This window comes from Phyllostomus discolor, chromosome 4 (assembly GCF_004126475.2).
Source record: "Phyllostomus discolor isolate MPI-MPIP mPhyDis1 chromosome 4, mPhyDis1.pri.v3, whole genome shotgun sequence".
Taxonomy (NCBI): Eukaryota; Metazoa; Chordata; class Mammalia; order Chiroptera; family Phyllostomidae; genus Phyllostomus; species Phyllostomus discolor.
In genome coordinates, this window is record NC_040906.2 from 139861967 (window position 1) to 139881168 (window position 19202).

At 38.4% G+C, this 19202-nt stretch overlaps 1 protein-coding gene across 4 annotated transcripts in view; it reads right to left on the reverse strand.

Annotated features, from left to right (window-relative positions):
* Window positions 1–3546: 3546 nt before the first annotated feature.
* COL12A1 (collagen type XII alpha 1 chain) overlaps window positions 3547–19202 on the reverse strand; it is a 113244-nt gene continuing 97588 nt past the window's right edge. For 3 of the 4 annotated variants that reach the window (XM_036024359.1, XM_036024361.1, XM_036024360.1), the window contains 8 exons: window positions 16586–16639; window positions 15048–15119; window positions 10644–10679; window positions 10471–10537; window positions 9101–9289; window positions 8107–8175; window positions 6949–7119; window positions 3547–4586 (listed from right to left, as the gene is read on the reverse strand). In XM_036024359.1, the coding sequence (XP_035880252.1) occupies window positions 4408–4586; window positions 6949–7119; window positions 8107–8175; window positions 9101–9289; window positions 10471–10537; window positions 10644–10679; window positions 15048–15119; window positions 16586–16639 (837 nt within the window). In that variant the 3' untranslated portion in view covers window positions 3547–4407. Of the gene's footprint in view, window positions 4587–4643; window positions 5770–6948; window positions 7120–8106; window positions 8176–9100; window positions 9290–10470; window positions 10538–10643; window positions 10680–15047; window positions 15120–16585; window positions 16640–19202 lie in introns of those variants that run through there. The other variant, XM_028508858.2, reaches the window with a different exon arrangement.

The window sequence follows — 19202 nt, forward strand, 5'->3', positions numbered from 1 at the left end:
GGTATTGACAGATAGAGTCAAGACTCACAGAGAAATCTACATACCATCTGCAGAATGTTAAGTGGAGGACATGACATGGTCAGGTTTTGCATTTTAAATAAATCACTCTGGCATCTATGTGGAAAACTTATTTGAGAGAGGCCAAGGTTACAAGAAAGGAGACCATTTCAGAGACTGTTATAGACATGACAAGAAATCCCAAGAGTCTGAAATTGAGCAGTAACAACAGGGTGATGACGATACACATAGAAGCTCAATCAGCTAGACTTGACTGATTGACTGTAAGAAGTGAAAGAAGGAAGAGTTTACAATGGCTTTCAAATTTCTAACCCGAGGAACTTGGTGATCAGTGAGGAGGGGACAATGGAGGAAAATCAGACGTATGGGGAGATATATTCAGATTTGCACATTGTATCAAAGACTGAAGACTTGAGTTGACCCCCAGTATTCATTTCTCCTCTTAGATTGTAACAGAATGGCTGAGTTTAGTTGGGCACATGGCCACTCAAAATAAAGATAGCATTTCACACTTATATCTAGAGGTAGCCAAATGACAGAATCCTGGCTAATGGTATATAATATAAATTTGTTGTTTTAAGTTGTGTCTGCAACTTCCAGGAGGTGTCCTTAAAAAGAGGGGTGGAGTTTTCTTCACTCTTCCTTGCTTCCTGCAGGGGAATATTGACATGATAGCTAGGGCTCTATTGACCATCTGGGACCATAAATTTACTTGACCAAGGAAATCACAAAAAGCATTGCAGCAAGATAGAAAAAGCCTGGGCTTTGACTTCTTAAACATGAAAAATAAAAAAAACTTCTACCTGTTTAAGCCACTGTTATTTTGTGACTTTCTGTCAGTCACTGCTGAATCTAATCCTAATAAATACCAGATGTGTTCATTTTGAAGTGTTTGTGGAACTTCAAGGAAGCCTACACAGTTGGACGTGCTGATAAGACAAGAGATCAGGGCTAGAGACAGGCTCTGTAAGTGACCAGCATGTATGTCATTCCCTGAAAGCAAGCCCATGTGGTTTTTCCCAATAGCCTTCAGCACCTGAATCTCAGAGTGAAAAGTTAATAAATGTTCATTTAGATGTTCACATCAAACTTTATTTTCTAACCACAAGTAAAAAGTGACCAAGGGATCAAAATTAATTTGTAGTTAAAAGATTGCCTTTGAAAATAAAAGATTTACCACAGCTATTCTTTATATAATTGGTTACTCTCTTTTTTTTTTAATTTTAATTGATTGCTTAGAGAAAGGAAGGAAGAGAGAGATAGACAGACAGACATTGGTTTGGTGTTGCACACATCCACATATTCATTTGTTGCTCGCTGCATGTGTCCTGACCGGAGATCAAACCCCCAACCCTGACATGTCGGGAGGACTCTCTAATCAGCTAAGCTACCTGGCAAGAGTGGTTACTCTTTATAAGGCACTCAGACCATGTAAGGATAGTATAATCAAAATCCCTTGTATCATGGAGAAATTATAACTAAAATCAAATAAGGAATAATCTTATCTGTCAAATACACTGTGATGGGTAAAATAAATAATAAATACTCAGAAAAATTACATTGAACTGATTTGTACAAAAAATAAAATGTATTTTCGAGCAACTGCACAGGCAGCATAACTCTTTAGAGATTCAAAAATAGACACAAATCTGAGAAATTTTATGTGTAGTCACCTCTTAAACTTGCCAAATTATTAATCCCATTATACAAAATATTCTATAAAGAACACTCAGGATTTATTTAAATGCTGTTGTGAAATGTTGAAATCTTCTTACAGTAGCCCTCATGAGAAGTTGTAACATCTTCCCAGTTATTTCAAGTTAGTTTCTTAAACATCAGAGCATCAGCTTCAAATATAAACTTCTTATAACGCTTCCAAATTTAAAGAGCTTGAAAAAGTGTTTCAAGTTACTCTATATTCCCTCAAAGAAAGTTTGAATAAATAAACTAACACCTACAGGTTTGATTACGTGGGACATTAGTTTTTAAACCCCAGTTACCTGGTCTTTTCTCTCTATCACTTGTCACTATGCACTCAATCAGAGGTTACAAAAATTATTTTAACATGCTCAGGCTGGCGTAGCTCAGTGGATTGAGCATGGGCTGCAAACCAAAGTGTCACAGGTTCAATTCCTAGTCAGGGCACATGCCTGGGTTGCAGGCCACGGCCCACAGCAACCGCACACTGATGTTTCTCTCTCTCTCTCTCTCTCTCTCTCTCTCTCCCTCCCTTCCCTCTCTAAAATTAAATAAATAAAATCTTTAAAAATTATTTTAACGTAAGATTCAGCAAACTTAATTACAAAGGAAATAGACTATGAAAACAAAAGTCACAACATGTATCTCAGCTGGTCATTACTTTCATGCTTATCTCCTGGTTGGAAATGGCTTGGCTCTCATGCCCTTTTGGGCACAGATGAGAAGGTAGTGAAGCAGTGACTGCGGACACCAGGTATCGAACCCACATCTATGTGTGAAAGAAGATGAAACCCCTTTGTGCCTTAAATCCATGCAGCTTTGGGACTCAGCTGAGTCAGTGACAACAAACTGAAGCTATCTTCACAGCCCTGATACAGAGGCTCCTCATTAAGGAGCATGAGAAACCCCAATGAATCCGAAATTAATTAAAATAACTTCATAGAACTTTGAGGTTTGAAAGCTCCTGCCCAGAGAGTAAATGTTCCCAAAAAGGAAGAAGGAAATGGGGGAAATGAGAGTATCTGAAATGATAAAACAGAGTAAAGAACCACAAGACCTGGAATTTTGGTCTTGTCCTGATACTAATTAGCTCAATCTGCTTCTTCCTGTGTAAGGCTAAGAACTGGACTGAGATGATCTCAGTGCTCTTGTCTAACTTTAAAAATGTACGTATTGGGAATTACAGAATAATACTCTAAATTTAGCCATCTGCTGGAAACTTCATGAACACAGTATATTCATTTATTGTCTATTCCTTCTGATCTCGGTCTCTAGGAAGTATTTAACTCAAATGTTTTGCTCTGCAGAAAATTTTCTATTACTACTTCTTTCTCTTCAATTGATGTTGGTTCTTCAAACCAACATTTACATTGTTTTCTTTGATATTTAAATGATGTTATTTGCATTAGTAAAGGTGCAAAAAGAAGGTATCACTAAATGCAAAATTTTCCATTAAGGAATTTTCCATTTTGCAATTAAATGTGGTATTAGGTAAAATATGGTATAGGAAAGTGATTAAATGCATGCTAAACCATGTGGGTTGTTAGAAGTTATTTGGTTGTTTGGGGTCTCCTAGGATACATAGTTGTTTTTCCAACCAACCCACACATCCTCTACATTCCTCATGAAGCCTTTGGAATAAGCTTGGCTTTTTAAGGTTCTCAACACTCTCTTTCTATGACTTCACCATATCATTAAAAATCTAAAGTTATTTAGCATAATTTAATATATTAGCAGGACTTGTAACCGTATCCAAGGATATGAAGTTGTTTGTTGTAACAACCACCTAAATAGTCCAAAAGGTCATTTAAAGAAAAACAACATACCATGTCAAATTTTCAGTAGTTTTATTGAAAAATGCCTCTTTTGTTTCAGAAATAAATAATATAAGGCAGTGAAATTCACAATCTGCAGTTAAAATATAAAAGCAGCAATTCTATGTTCATAGTCTTGCAAACATTTCCAACTGCTTTTGATAACTAAGAAACATGTTCTGGAAAAAAGTTCATACTAAATATACAACACAAACATGCAATTCCATCGCTGCAGAACATTCTGCAATTTGGCATAAATGTTAGTGTGTCTAAAACAAGGAGGTTTAAGGCAATATGAAATTGTATCCAGTTGATACAATAATTTCAGCTACATGGATTAAGGTTCGTGGTTGTTAAAGATGTATAAGAGCATTCTATGCCATAATGGATAACAGGAGAGAGAAGAAGAAAAATAATTGCAATGGAGTTGACTTTTCCCTCCCTTTTGGTTTTAGGAGGGCAGTTACTTGAATCGTGCTGTAATTGAATTGCAAATAAGTATTAGGAAAGATAATCTGCCCTCTCGAAATATGCAGTAGTTCTGGGTTCCAGGACTTACGGCTTAACCTAAGAGTTTCACTGAGGCTGCTCACTGTGCCAGGTAAAGGCACAATGCACGTTCTCTCCTTGCAGCTTTTGTGAGCAGTGTTTTGCAAGTATTTCAAGGGCAAAAGCAAAGATGTCTACAGACTACGTGCGGCTAGCTAGGCTTCCTGCAGAAACCAGGTTCTCTACAGTAAAAAAGGGGACTCTTGGATGAAGCAACGCCAAGGGGACTCTTGGAAGACACATCGCAGGTAAGACGTACACTGCTCTATCTGACCTGTAAAAAATAATCCCAACACCTCCCCCAAGCCTGGCCGCCCTGGGAGCGGCTTCAGGTTCGCTGCCCGACACGGCGGGGCAGGGCGCGCCGCCAGCGCGTGTGGGGAGGACGCTCCTCGACAGGTTCATCGGCACCGTAGTCCTCGTACTCGTCAGTCCGCTCAGGCTCCACCGGCACGATGAAGGGCTCGCGCTCAGGCAGGTAGGCCCCGCCCTCGGGCACGTAGGGCTCTGTCCGATTCAACATTACAGTTATGGCATGATTTGGAAGGTACAGACATAGCAAAAGCTAAACTATCACCTGAGGTGATGGCACTCCAGTCTTAATTTCGTAACTATAAATATATAAATTACAATGTCCCGATTACTTCTATTTGCATAGAGAATTTGGTGATGCTCAAATAAAGTAATGGCACTTGTTTTTTTAACCTTCAACGATCCAGCAGTAAATACAATCATTGCACAAATACCTGGGAAGGGTCAGAGACTGGGCCAAAGAACTGTAAACACAGAACCCAGGTGGGATTTCCATAAATCCCCAAGTACCTATTCATGACTTCAAACTCCTCAACTCAAAGAACAGTATGGAAAGATGAGGAGGCAAGGGGAAGTATTGTTGGCTCCTAGAAACTGAACTCTGGAGGTGAGAATCAACTATCACCAGGTAATATACAGTACATGACATTTTCTATGGCTGTCTCTCCCACAGACTGAGTTACAGCTGGTGGGTGAAGAACACCAGTGACTACAGCGAAACAAGAAAAAAAAGTGACTATAAAACTTTGGTTTGAAAGTTGCAGTTACAAAACCCAAATGAGAGTACATGTACAAAAAATAGTAATAATGAGACACATGCCCTGAACCAGACACATTGCTAACAAGCAAGAAATGAGGCAATTCCATTCGGTGTTATTCTGGCATAAAGCAAGCAGCAGGCTTTGATGCAGAAGCTTACTGTAGAACTGTTAAGTGATTTTAGCAGACAGGATCACATACACATCATTTACAAGCCACAATTAGTTTATTATTTACAAAAGACATGTCTCTGTAACCAGGTTAATTGTTTTTCTCCACATGGCATGATCTCCGCTGGTTAGTAGTTTTATTATGAGCCTCTTTCTCTTCTCAGGCTCCTTATGGCTGTGTGTTTTTTTTTAAATAATATTTTCTGTATTATTACTGAAATGCATCAGGCTTATAAACTAACACCACTGCTTTTGTCTCATTCAAGTTAGTATAAAGAGTCTCCACCCTCCTTTATGATGTTGACCTGGTTCGTTAACCATATCTGTGGTGAGATTTCCATACAGACTCATTTCCTAATAAGCATGTGCGCAAACATCTCAGAAACAGGATTTTCATGTATTCAAACTGTAAGCAGCACTGGCGACTTAGAAAATGTGTTAGCCGGAACCTGAAACAGGTCAAAGATGATAGTTTTTAAAAGTTGAATTACTATGCAAAAAATATATATACACATCCATCTAAGTATGTAATGGTTAAAGTATATATATATATCCATATATTTCTAGTTATTCACACATACCATAAGGCAGAGATAATTTAAATTTATTTTATCAAGCATTAAATTATAATTTTGTGATAGGGCTACATGAGAAATTTACATTAAGATTCATAACTTTTGGCCATATGTAAGTATTCACATAAATATATAGATATATAGATATTTAGGTATTCAACTACTCATGCACTATTTGCTAGTAGCCAACCATATCAAACAGCAGTATCATTTTTAAAACTTGCAAGATGCTTGAGGGTGCACTAATGAGAAGGTCACCGCTGGCCACAGCATGACTTTACTCCAATCAGCATATGTCCCCCATCCCCACATCCCCAAAATCAGACATAAGGGAACTGAAACATTAGAATTTCACTACTAAATCCTTTAAAAAATTACAGATTTTATACATATTAATTCTATAGACAGTGTGAGACAGTGAATTATTTTCAGTTGTCTGAATCATGTTATCAAATACAGGGTGGGGCACAAGTAGGCTTACAGTTCACATGGAAAATAATACAATAATTAATAAATAATAATCCAAGAATAAACTGTTATACATACTCACATACAACTGTAAGCCTATTATTGCCCCACCCTGTAGTATGCCTACATGTTAGATTCCCAAAACAAACATATATATATATATATATATATATATATATATATATATTCTTAGCATTCTACAATTGCATTCAACAAGTCCCTGTTCCCAACCTGTAGGTTAGGGAAAGAAAAAGAAAAGTCAATTGGTAGCATTCTTTGAACTTGCAGGAGAAATAAGGAGAGCTTTATGATATGATTTGGTAATTGCAGAAATATTGGAAGGGAGAGAAAATAATTATTCAACTCATAAGAGTGATACAATGTTTTATGCTTTGAAAGAGAATATTACTACATAATCAAAACACACAACTGGAAGAGCTGATATCTTCAAGAAATACTCAAATCAGTATTCCTTCAATCCTAGGGAACTTCATTTCCAGAAAAGTTCTTTTTTTTTAAAAATTTTATTTTAATCATTGTTCTTTATTCAGGTGAACTTGGGCTCCTACATTGACAATCACATACCTGGATAGCCTTGCCCGTTGTATGGGATGCTGGCACACTGGGATGAGTCACAGTACCCAGGAGGACCTGGGGGCCCTCGGATACCTGAGTTTCCAGGACGACCAGGGGGTCCTGGGGGACCTCTGGAACCTGTGGACCCTGGCGGACCCGTTCTGGATTCTCCTTGTGGACCTAGTGTGGGTTTAAAACAAATATTTCTTCTCTTGTTAAATACATGTTCTCAGGCAGTCAACAATACTTTGGTACCTCCACTGCCTCAAGAGTAAACTCACTAGGGTATGGTAAGAAAATATTTCCTGATAAAATCACCGATATGAACCAAAGTGTGATACTTTCTTACCAGTGATTCATTAACAGTTAATGCCAGAAATCCAACTCCTTTAATGATTTTATTCAAAGAATAGACTTAGCGAGAATTATCCAAACTAAAGATATCAGTGAGTTTTCTGGACACTCCCACTCTCATAGATTGACAACCTGAAGGAAATGGCTACCCTAGCTCATTAGACTGCCAGTAAGACAGTGCCTGGAAGGAAGTGCCTGCTCTGTACCTCTGGACCATGGGAAGCAGTGTTATTTCTGGACCAAGTGATATTTATGGCTAAAATAAATGTAAACATGTAACCACTAGGGTTGACCTTAGTTGCAAGGGTTATGGACATTATAATGGAAAAAAATTCATTTTCAACCTACCAAAAGAAATCCATAAAAGAACTAGATAACTCCTCTTTCCAAAACATCAGTAAAGAAACTATAAATGAAATCTTGTGATGACTTTTGAGTGAGAATATATTTTTTCAGTCTACTAGCAACATATTGAAGACTACTAAGAAAAAACAGGAAGTGACATCATTCTTAAAAGCTATGAGACCAAAGAAAACAAATAGGACTTCCATAAAAAAGAAAATAGCAATTTTCGGTGTCACTGAAACTTTATACCCTCATATGTTAAAGACACTGGGAATGCTTACTAGAACACATTTAAACTTTTTTTTTGAGCAAAGAGAACATAAAAATAAGGTTTTAGAAGTTGAATTTCTTGCTAAAATATATTCTATGATGGTGGCCATGCCTGAAGCTGATCTGATGAGGTTGTGGATCTCTTAGGGTGTTATGTGCTCTCTCGGTAGCTACTATTTCAGGTACCAGCAGACCTACCTGGTGGGCCAGGTGGCCCTCGAGCCCCTGGAGACCCAATACCCCTTTCGCCTTTCTCTCCGGGCAAACCTAAGGAAGGACAAAAAGATAAAGCACAGGAGGGAAATTATCAGGAAACACGTAGTTTTCATTTCAACTGAGAATACTTGATTCAAGTAATTAATTTCCCTAATTTTTCACAGAAGTTCACTCTTTAAGGTAAATTCTTTCTAGGTATTTGTGTAATTCCAGATTTATGGCCAGTAAACAAATCTGGCTACACACCAGGGAAAAAATTATTTGAAGAAAACAAACATGTCTAACATATATTTTTAGGAACAGTTATTACGAACAGAAATCAAATAAAGAGTTACAACTTATTGAAAAACATCTTATTTTTAGTAGCCCTATTAGTATAGCACCCAAATCATTGGAATGATAGAAATATCTAAGTACCCTCCACAATGTTAAGTGCTACTTTGATCAAGGCGGATACCAGAATCCTGAAACATCTGGAATCAGGTAATCCTATTTTTCTTCTTTTCCTCCAATTATACTTCTCTACCATAAAATTAAAATGAAACAAAGACACGAGAAGAGTGCCAGACCCTGAATAAAAGAACAAAAAAAAAATTGGATCTAAAATTGTAGGGCTGCTTAAATACAAGAACATTGTTACTGCCCAACTCTTTCAAGTCACGACAATTAGTAAGATTTTAGTGCTTGATTTAGTTTGCCAAGATGCAGTTTTTTCCATTTACAACAACAACCAGAAATTAGCATTATCTTTACTGAGATCTCCTGACAAAATGTTTCTGTTTTCTAAGCTATGGTGTTCTACAGCTGGTGGCCTCCTGAAGAAGACACATTCACGGACACACAATTCCTCTGGGACCATCCAAACAAGACTCAAGTCCTTTGCCAAATTCAGTCTTCCATGTACTTTTAACACCCCCCAGGCCCTATACTTGCAGACCCCTTTCTTTATGCCTATGCTGCAGCCAGAAATGCCTACCTCGTTCCCCTGGGGGTCCCTGCATGCCTGGTGTGCCTGGGAAGCCCGGTCGCCCCCCAGGTCCTGGCTCTCCTCTGGCTCCTGCGCTGCCTGGGGGACCTGGGGGACCTGGTGGGCCGGGCTGGTTACGGTTGGAGTGGTAGTCATTTGGAATCTGATTCAGCATCTGATTGAATCTGTTCATCTGACCTATAAATAGAAATAACAATTGTTAAGAGGAAACCCAATCAATTAGGGAGGGGTGAGAAGCTGAAACTGCTTTCTCTTAATTGTCTAATGGAATCCATGTCTATTCCTCCTCTGTCCAGAAAGCATTCTAATTATGACCCCAAAAGTCAAATGAAACTCTCCCATCACCAAGGACAAAATGATCTCTGATAAATGATTGTCTCCACTAAATACTGACCAAGTAGGCCACACTATTGATATAAACATGAACAAGTTGTAAAACTTTTAATATGGCTCTGCTAGGAAGAACTGAGATTTCCCAGGTGATGTCACTCAAAAAGAAACCTTTTGTAAATTAAGAAATTATACCTTTCTTGTGTGTACATAAGGCAACAATAATCAGGATTTAGTGTAAATTGAGCCCACCTGTGGGATATGTTGAAAAATAAGATTTCTGGGCAGCATCTCTAAAAACAGTGATTCACCAGGTTTTGAGTCCAGCCCAGGAACCCTAGTGCCTAACAGGCAACACAGGTGATTCTGATGCAGGTGTTCCCCAGGACAGCACTTCCAAAAATAGTGAGTATGACTTCCAAAAGAGGGGACCCTGAGTTTAAGGCCACTTTTGGTTTTCAGCCACTGAGCTTTATTAATAAACTTGGGTTCACAGGCTGGCATTCAGTCCACTGAGCTACATCAGCCAGGTTTATTAATAAACTTATAGGCCTCACTTAAGAACGAGTCTCTGAAAAATAAGGAGGCAATAAAAATGTCCCCACTGAAGTGGACTTTCTATGAACAAATAGGACTGGGTGGGCCTAATTCCTTAAAGTCATACAATAACTTGAAGGTCTTAATTTAAAAGATTCAGTGTTTGCTGCTTTTATATATATACTCAGCTGAAGATCTCTAAAAATCCTACAGTGTGAAAATTGAAGACACCTTTGAGAATATGATTTTATATCACATCAAATATAAGGAAAACAGGCTTTCTTTTACCTTGAGTTATTATTTTATCTTAATGACAATCATTAAAATAGCATTAGCCTTATCTAGCTGCCTACCAAACTGACAATGTATAAAAATAGGAGATCCTCAAAAATGAAATAGAAACATATGTCTTAGAAACTTTATGACTCAAACTCTGCATTTTCCTGTAATTAATTAAAAATTATTTAGACATTAAAAAGAAAGAAATTTACCACTTATCAATTGTTCACAGACTTGTCTTGCAACTGCCCGCATCATGTTCTGAGAAGCAATGTCTCCCTTGTTAATTAAATCAATGAGAATCATTAGCAGGTTATTTCTATCGTTTCAAACTTCAATGTTTTACACACAAAAAAATGTAAGTCAAATTTTAAGAAATACATACTCTATCGCCTTTCTCTCCTTTCAATCCAGATGCACCCTGAAATATAGAAATTTCATATGTTAGAAAGTAACAAACATGATCTAAAATTATTCATGAATAAACATGATGATGAAGAGAGCAAGGTCTGCTTTCAATGAATTAGCAAATGACACATCACATTTACATCAATGTTACTCACATTGTCTTTGTCTGTTAATAGCATCTAATTCCCGCCCCCACCTCCCTCTCTCTGAAGCACATGACCTCCAAAAGAGGGTGGAGATATGGATTTTATGATAACATTTTAGAACTTATGTACTATGCATACAGTTTATGATGCCATTCACAAGAAAAGCCTGGAACTGAATACATATGAAAATGGCACTTGGTACAATGACCCTTTCTTTTACATCACCATGGCTGGGTGACTCAGCTGGTTATTGTGCAGTCCACATGACACTAACATTAATTTCAGTTCTAGTAAGAACCATTGGACTTTTGTCAATCCCTAGCTAAACATATACCTCTAACTTCTTCCAATGATTTTTTTTTGGTGCATTGGGGATAAAAGTAATCACATGTCTCCCTTATTAAATAACTCAATGCAAATGGTGGTTCCACATCTGTTGCGTGGGTCACCGTCCAGCAGTGATCACGGAACGCTGCGGATGGCTCGCCGAAAAACACGCGAGAGAAAAAACATGCACAGAGACAAACTAGTTTCTGTGGAGAAGTAGGGACGAAAAGACCACCCCTTCTAGTGAGGAGCGCACCGATTTACAGTCCATACCTGCTTTTATTGGGCTCATTTTGCATAATAATTCAGGTAAAGTACAGTACTTATCAGGGGGAAGTAAGGAACTATAGAAAACAAGGAACTCTGCTGGTCTATTGAGTCGGGGTCAAAGAGCTGTAAGACCTTGAGGAACAAACTTCCTCCTTGGACCCTTCTCATTCAACTGAGAGCATTCCAAACAAAGAAGGTTTCACAGTAATTTACATGTTCTTTCTTAGGCCTGATCACCCGGGGAATCCGCCCTTTTCAGAACAGAGCTGCACCGCCCTGTCATTGTTTCAGGCTTAGCACAGGAACTAAGGCAATAAGGAGATTTTCTCCCAGACGATGAGAACTCAGGCTATGTCAAAGCCGAGGAGCGAGGGTCCGTCACCCTCTTTTGCTGCAGCCCCCAAAGTCCTTCTTTTGGGGGGCCTCCCAAAGTGATCATGCCTGGCTTAGGTCGTTCCCCCCATGGGGAATCTTACCCGTCTTTGGCTAACCGACGAAGCTTTTGGGGGTTCGGTTATGAATAAAGCAGCAGAAGCAGCATTCCTGCCAGGAAGATAAGCTTTTGTCTCCTTGCTGGCTTATGGTTCCAAGGGTGTTCCCTTAGCCTTAGCCTAGGCGGGGGTTTCAGCTTCTGATACCAGTCAGGGCGGTTCCCAACACACATCCAAACACAACTACAGAATATTTGTCCCTGTTCTGCCAGGACTCTCAATGGCCAAGAGAGGATCATGGAAAAAGTTTTCCTTATAGTGCAAGAAGTTTGTGCCTTTTAGTAATGCTCTTTCCAGGCTACCAACTGCTATCACAGAAGGACACCCAAGCCATTGAAAAATGTGATGTTCAAATAATATATCCCAAACCAACTGCATCTTACAGCCTCTAAAACTTTTAGCCTGAACTACTCCAATATCCTTCCAACTGGTCTTTTTGCTTTCTGGATTGCCCCATTGGAGTCTGTTCTCCTTACAGAAGCCAGAGTGATATTTGTAAAAGGAAAATTCTAATGTCACTGTTGGCTCCCTTATGACATTTGGAATAAAAGAACAATTCCTTATCATTGGCTAGATGGCCCATGTGGTCACCTCTGCTCAACTATCTGACATGATCTTCCATTTCCCTTCACTCCCTTGACTTTGGGCATCTGGGCTCTCTGCTGTTCCTTTCATATACCAGGGTCATTCTTCTCTCAGAGTTTTTATTCATGCTGTTCCACTGCCTGGAATCCTCTTCCCACAGCTCTCCAAAGAGCTTGTTCCCTCAATTCATTCCACCTCCGACAGGCTGACTACTGTATCTAAAACAGCCACCTCCCCACCACCACAGTTACTCTCTCACCCCTTCGTTTGTTTGTTTTATTTATGTCACTCATCATCACCAGAAATATTTTCATGTTTTTGGTCTATATGCTCACCAAAAGCAAGAACTTTGCCTTGTTTACTGTTGTATCCCTAAACCCTAAAACATTGACTAGCACACATTTAGGCACTAACACATAGGTATTGAGTAAATGAATAAAAATATTCCACAAGCAGTTCTTGAAAACATCCACAGTACAACATCAGGTGTTGTAAGTTAGCAAGAAGAGATCAACTGGTTATAATAGCTAATGACATAAGCCAGCAATTTCCAACCAGTGCGCTACAAGAATTTTTGAAACATTCAATACCTGACTATTATTCAGAGGCACTGACCTCTTTTCCTTTACATTGTCAAGTAAAAAAATGACAACAGACAATACAACAATAGCTGTCCAGTATGAATGAATCAAAATTATACCTATTTTTGTCAGGTCAGCAGAATTTTAGTAATTAGTTTATGTGTGTCATGAGGTGAAAAATGTTGAACATTGCTGACATATGCTGCAAGTCACTGAGCCAGGCTCTCTGCTAACACCTTCTGCACCCATCTGCTAGTTCAAGGTATAGAAATGAAAGGTCAGATAGAATAGAGGATGAAAAGAAGAGGCGGTTTGCCACCCTACAGGGCAGGGAAGATTGAAGGAAAAAAGGAGGTCAATAAGGTCCACATAAATGCTGCAAGTTACAATCACAAGATAAACTGGTGTTTGGCTTTCCCTTTGCCAAATGTACTAGACTGTAATGGAAACAGTATTATTATTGAGTTTAAAGCCTTTTGTAAATTTCAAAGATTCTTTAACATTTACTGCTACTTTGAGATTGTTCCTGATGGGTTGTTTTTTTTTTTTAAATTTACTGTCACTCTGAGATTCTTCTTGTAGGCAGGGTTTGTAGAAATCATCTTTATTTCAAGTCAAGGACTTAAAAGTTTCCTTCAGGTTTCTAGCTGCAGCCATCAGCTACATCAGTGACAGCCTTATGTAAGACTCCTATTTCAGTCATAGTGAAACAAAACAGAATTCTGAATATACAGAAGAGTTCCATGTACTCTAAACTGCCCTTGTGAATTTTATGCCATGATTCTTTGAGGAAAATAGAGTAAGAACATCATGTGCTAGGGTATACATGGAGTATAAAGTATATCAGGAGTCCTTCAATTATTATGTTGCTTATTTAATTTTATGTAAACATAGAAGACGACCCATGTCACATAAAGATTTTACGTGAAACTTGTGTGACATTAAAACATTTTTTAAACTTGGCTTTATGTGACTTGGACAATACTTAAGAAAACAGAAGTCTAATCCAGAAAACAGCTAAAGGTCAGGCTCAATTATCTTTAAGATAACTTTTTATATTTCAGAGATCTATTTAAACAAGACAAACTCATGCTTCATATATAAAAATAGGAAAGAACTTAAAAAGTATATGAAGCCCAATAGTCATTATATGTACTTGTGGATATTTTATTTAGTATCTCAGTTTTGGAGATACTAATTTGAAAATACCAGGTATGCATAATACTATCTCAATGCCTATTTTAACCAAAACACCTAACTAAAAGAAAGTTACAGTAGCCCTGGCTTGTGTGGCTCAGTAGACTGAGTGCTGGCCTGTGAACTGAAAGGTTTCTAGTTCAATTCCCAGTCAGGACACATGCCTGGGTTGCCAGCCCAGTCCCCAGTTGGGGGCCTTGTGAGAGGCAACCAATATCTCTCATACACTGATGTTTCTCTCCCTCTCTTAAAAAAAATGTTACACTGGATGTGAATTAGTCAATACAAAAAGTAAAATAGCAGATTAGATCAATCCTTTTAATTCTAGGACTAAAGATTTTACCATCCTGAAGGGAAGAGAAAAGAGCAAGTGTCTTGACTGGAGGGTACTACCAAGGGGCTAACATCTGCACTTTACACAGGGAAGCACCATCCACCATCACCATGTACTTTTCCATATTAAGCAGCCTGCCACTCCTAAATAAAAAGATTCATTCTGCTGACCCAGCTTGGAGTGTTTATACAGTGTAGAAATATGTGTCTTGGCTCGTAATCCCTTTCTCTTTTTAAAGAAACCCTATAAGGACAGTTTCATCTTAGAATATTCTAACTCACAGAGAAAAACTTTAGAACTAGTACCAAGTTAATTCCACAGGTTTAGCATAGTTTCGACAAATGCTTCAAACACATTACAGCAGAGATAATATAAGGCCAAAGCCTTTTGGTTTGCTCATTATCGATGGCCGCAGTGAAACGACTCTAGACATGCAAACCATCCACTTACTGGTCTGCCGTGGTCTCCGGGCTTCCCGGGCTTCCCACTCGGTCCTGTGGCTCCCGGAGAGCCTGGGGTTCCCTGCAAACACACAGATCAGGAAGGAGAATGTCATGATGAAAAAAAACTCCCATCGAAAGTAAACCAATAGAGTGGACAGCTTTAAAAGTTTTGAAATGGAACAATATATAATCACACATTAAAGAAGAGTAAACCGAATTTTCAGTTAGCATAAAGGAAAAAATATTGAAAATTCCCATTCAATAAAAGAAAATAAAATATAATTCTGCATAAGCACTTTTAAAAACAGAGAGAAAAAAGAAAATTCCCATTCAATCTGTATTGACTATACAGTTCTAAAATATATTTTTAGACCATTTGAAAATTATATACATATATAATCAGTTTTACAATTCACAAACTGTGATCTCAGTAATTGGTTACAAAGTGAATCTGCAGAAAGCAATTCCTGTTTTTCAGTTTATTACTATTACATAACCAGACAACCCATCAAAAGACAGGAGTGAAAATTTTGGCTGGGGAAGAAAGTAAGAAGGTAGCCAGTTTTCTGCTAAATTGGGCATCATTGTGGCAGAGTATTCCCTTGCCTGCTAAAAATTGCACCCTCAGCCTAGAAATTCACTTTTTCTTTGGTTCATTCTCCACACTTCATTGTCTTCTGTCATATCAGCACCCTTCACCCCATCAAAACCATAAGACTTTAACACAGCTTCAAGACATTTAGCCATATTTAATAGAATATTATAATATCTATGAGCCAATACATTATGTTCTAAAGCCTAAAATTTCCTTAAAATGAAATATTTGGTAAAATAATTAATTCTTTATTTCGTCATTTAAGCACATTTTAAGCTCTGTGGTGAATACTTCACAAATGAAAGTTTGCTATACATTTAAACTCTCCTTTACCTGAAAATATATATATTAAAATAAATAAGATTATTTTAACATATACATTGAATAGTCATATCCTGCCATAAGATTAGGAAAAACATCCATCATCTCAGACAATTTAATTGTGATCTCGCCTGGATGGAGGTATACAGATGCCACTTTCAAAATCATTGGCTTCAGTATTTTCCTCAAAGATCTTAATTAGAAACCCTATTTCGGTAAAACTTACTTCCTCAGAACGAACTGATAACCATTCAGTAATAAATGCCCTTAAAATTCAAATGTTATAGGCCACAGATTCTTAAAATTGTGTGACAGGAAGTAACCAGCACAGTCACAAAATTCCACCACTCACTGGGGGATGGGTGAACTAAGGCACTAACAGCGAGTGGCCAAATTTTTCAGGGTATTTTTCTATTTTTCAAATATAAATTAATTAAACCAGAAAAATCCCTGAATTTTAATACACCCGTTTTTTCGAGCACATTTTGATTTATGGAAACAAAAACAAACAGCAACCCCAATGGTGTGGCCACAGCAAAGATGGAATGCACTTCAAAAGCCAGGCAAGCAAGCTCTTCTATAGCAAAATGGCGGGGGCAGGACAACAATGGAACCTGTTCTGTCCTTACCGGCGGCCCAGGTGGCCCCCTGGGTCCCATCGCACCATCTTTTCCAGTAAAGCCCTATTGTAAAAATAAAATTAACTATGTTAGTGAGATAATGACCAAGTGAAAAGGACAATGCCAAACAAGTTGTTAAGTGTGAAGGGTGAAGGATTCAACCCACCCAACCTATTTACAGGTAACCTTGCAAATAAAGACAAATGTACAAAAAATACAAAATTTCCAATTTAACTCAATACCTTTTACTGAATAATTAATTTCTATACTCATTCATTTATATAATTATAAATAAAATTATTTTGAGTCAAACTAATCTTCTGCAAAGAAGGGCATTTCTTTCTTGAAGATACTAGATTTTTGCTTTTGTGAGAGTGTGAAGAAGCCTAAAGGAAAACTAATCCTTTCCACTGAAAGTCAATGGCCATGAACTGGCCCAGGAAGGATCAAAGTAGGAATGAGAGAAATGTTGCTGAGAAAATCATGTGGTCTCATAAAGGGGAAGAAGAGGCCAAGTACTTGATTAGAAAACTCCCTTGCTCATTTCCTAAGCAACGGCCAGACAGCCAGGGCCGAACTATTGATGTCTCTACTCTTAATCAATTTCTCTCTGCCACCCTCAAAAAAGAGCAATGGTGTCTTAACCACCCCCCACCTGAAACAAAGGAAGTCCTCAACCCTGTTAATTTTTTTAATGGCCCCTCTCTCCTCATCTCACAAAAAAAGGCCAGGCCTACACCAGTGTGTGGTTGACTGGGAAGAAGGGATTGGTCCCCAGGAGCACCGTGCATCTCCACGCAGGCCTGGTCTTTGGCTCTGGAGCCCCATGTCTATCCAGTGCCAAGTGACCTCTGCCTGGAATGAGTCACCCTGCTACCCAGTTAGCATTCATCCCAACAGCAGGTCTCTGAAATCCAGCCGAGGACTTCTGAGTCAGATCATTTTTTATGGTTGTTGCATTCCTCTGTCAAAGGACATTTTTGTCTCATTTTCTGCAGGGAATGAGCAATAATTTCATCCATATTCCTGGATTTTTTCAGAAAATTATAGAGATAAAAATTTCAGATTGTTTTCTGGAAGATCTAAGCCTGCTTAATTAAAACAGACTCCAAGTTCATCTGATGTAACATCAACACTGCTTCTGAGAGCCACTTAAGAAGCAAAAATGCGCTGGTAGTATCATTGTTTGGACAGTTTGAATGGATTTCCTTCCATCTGAATTTCTCCAAATGCTATATAGGACACTTCTTTTTTAGGTCACTATCATATTTCTAAATAATCCTCCTTCAGTCAGCCTAAGAACATTTCATTTTTTTCTAGCTTTACTGAGGTATAACTGACAAAAAATGTACATTATTTGTGGTGTACAGTGATGCTTTGATTTATGTATATATGGTGAAATAATTACCAAAATCAAGGCAATCACCATAATTGTAATTATATCCATCTCCTCATATAGTTATTTTTGAGTATGCTGAAAACACTTAAGATCTACTCTATTAACAAATTTCAATAAATATGTAGTATTATCAACTATAGTCACTACATAATTATAATTTTAGATCTCCAGAACTTACACAGTCTGCATAACTGAAACTTTGTACCTTGACCAGTACCTTCCCATGCCCCACCCACCGTCTCCCCCAGCAAACATCATTCTACTCTCCACTGCCCTGAGTTTGACCTTTTCAGATTCCACGCATAAATGAGATTATTCGGTATTTGTCCTTTTGTGCTTAGCTTATTTCACGCAGCATATGTCCTCACGGTTTATCATGTTGTTGCAATGACAGGACTTTCTTATTGTTGGGAGACTGAATAGCATTCTATGCTCTCTCTATATCACATTTTCTTTGTCCATTCACCTAATGGTGGACACAATCTGATCAACCATTTTCTATCAGGAGAAACATATTTAAGTTGGTGTGAGGAGAATTTTATTCTGATATCTTCCAAAGGGTTACCCACTGAGGTACCTGCAGAACTTTGTGCTATAAACTTTACCCTCTATTTGCAAAGCTGTAGCAATTATTGCTGCCATCCCCCCATGTGAGGGGCACTGAGGAGACCTGTGGTTGTCTTGGTAGATATACATGTATTAGATGCCTGTACATGTCCATTCTTTCATTACTTCTAACACTCCCCAAAGCTGTGTCCTCATTTGAAAAAAAAAATTATCTATGTTGACGACAACACCCGCATTCTGTTTCTACCAACTCCACCCTGGTAACAATCTGTCCTTCCCCACCATGGTCCTCAAGCGATGCTCTCCTGAGTTTTTTCTCTTCCCCACCGGGTTCAAGTTTGTTCCTTTACTTTCTTTTTTTTCCACTAAGATGCCTATACCCAGAAACTGCCTAACTTTCCAAACGATGTCCCATCAGCACGATACCTTGCAGGGTTAGTGGTAGGAAACTAAGTGGTGGGGTAGAATGTACAGGCTGTGAGGAAAAGAGAATGATTTTTCTGAATAGTCTCCTCACCCTGGGAGACTTGGGTGGCCTCAGCACAAAGCTGGATTTCTCAAATTAGAATTTGACAGTGGAAGCACAATCCTTCCACTGCCTCATTTTTCAGGAGAAGCCGTGATAGTGGTGATGGCTGCCTGGCTGCCAGTCCCAAACCA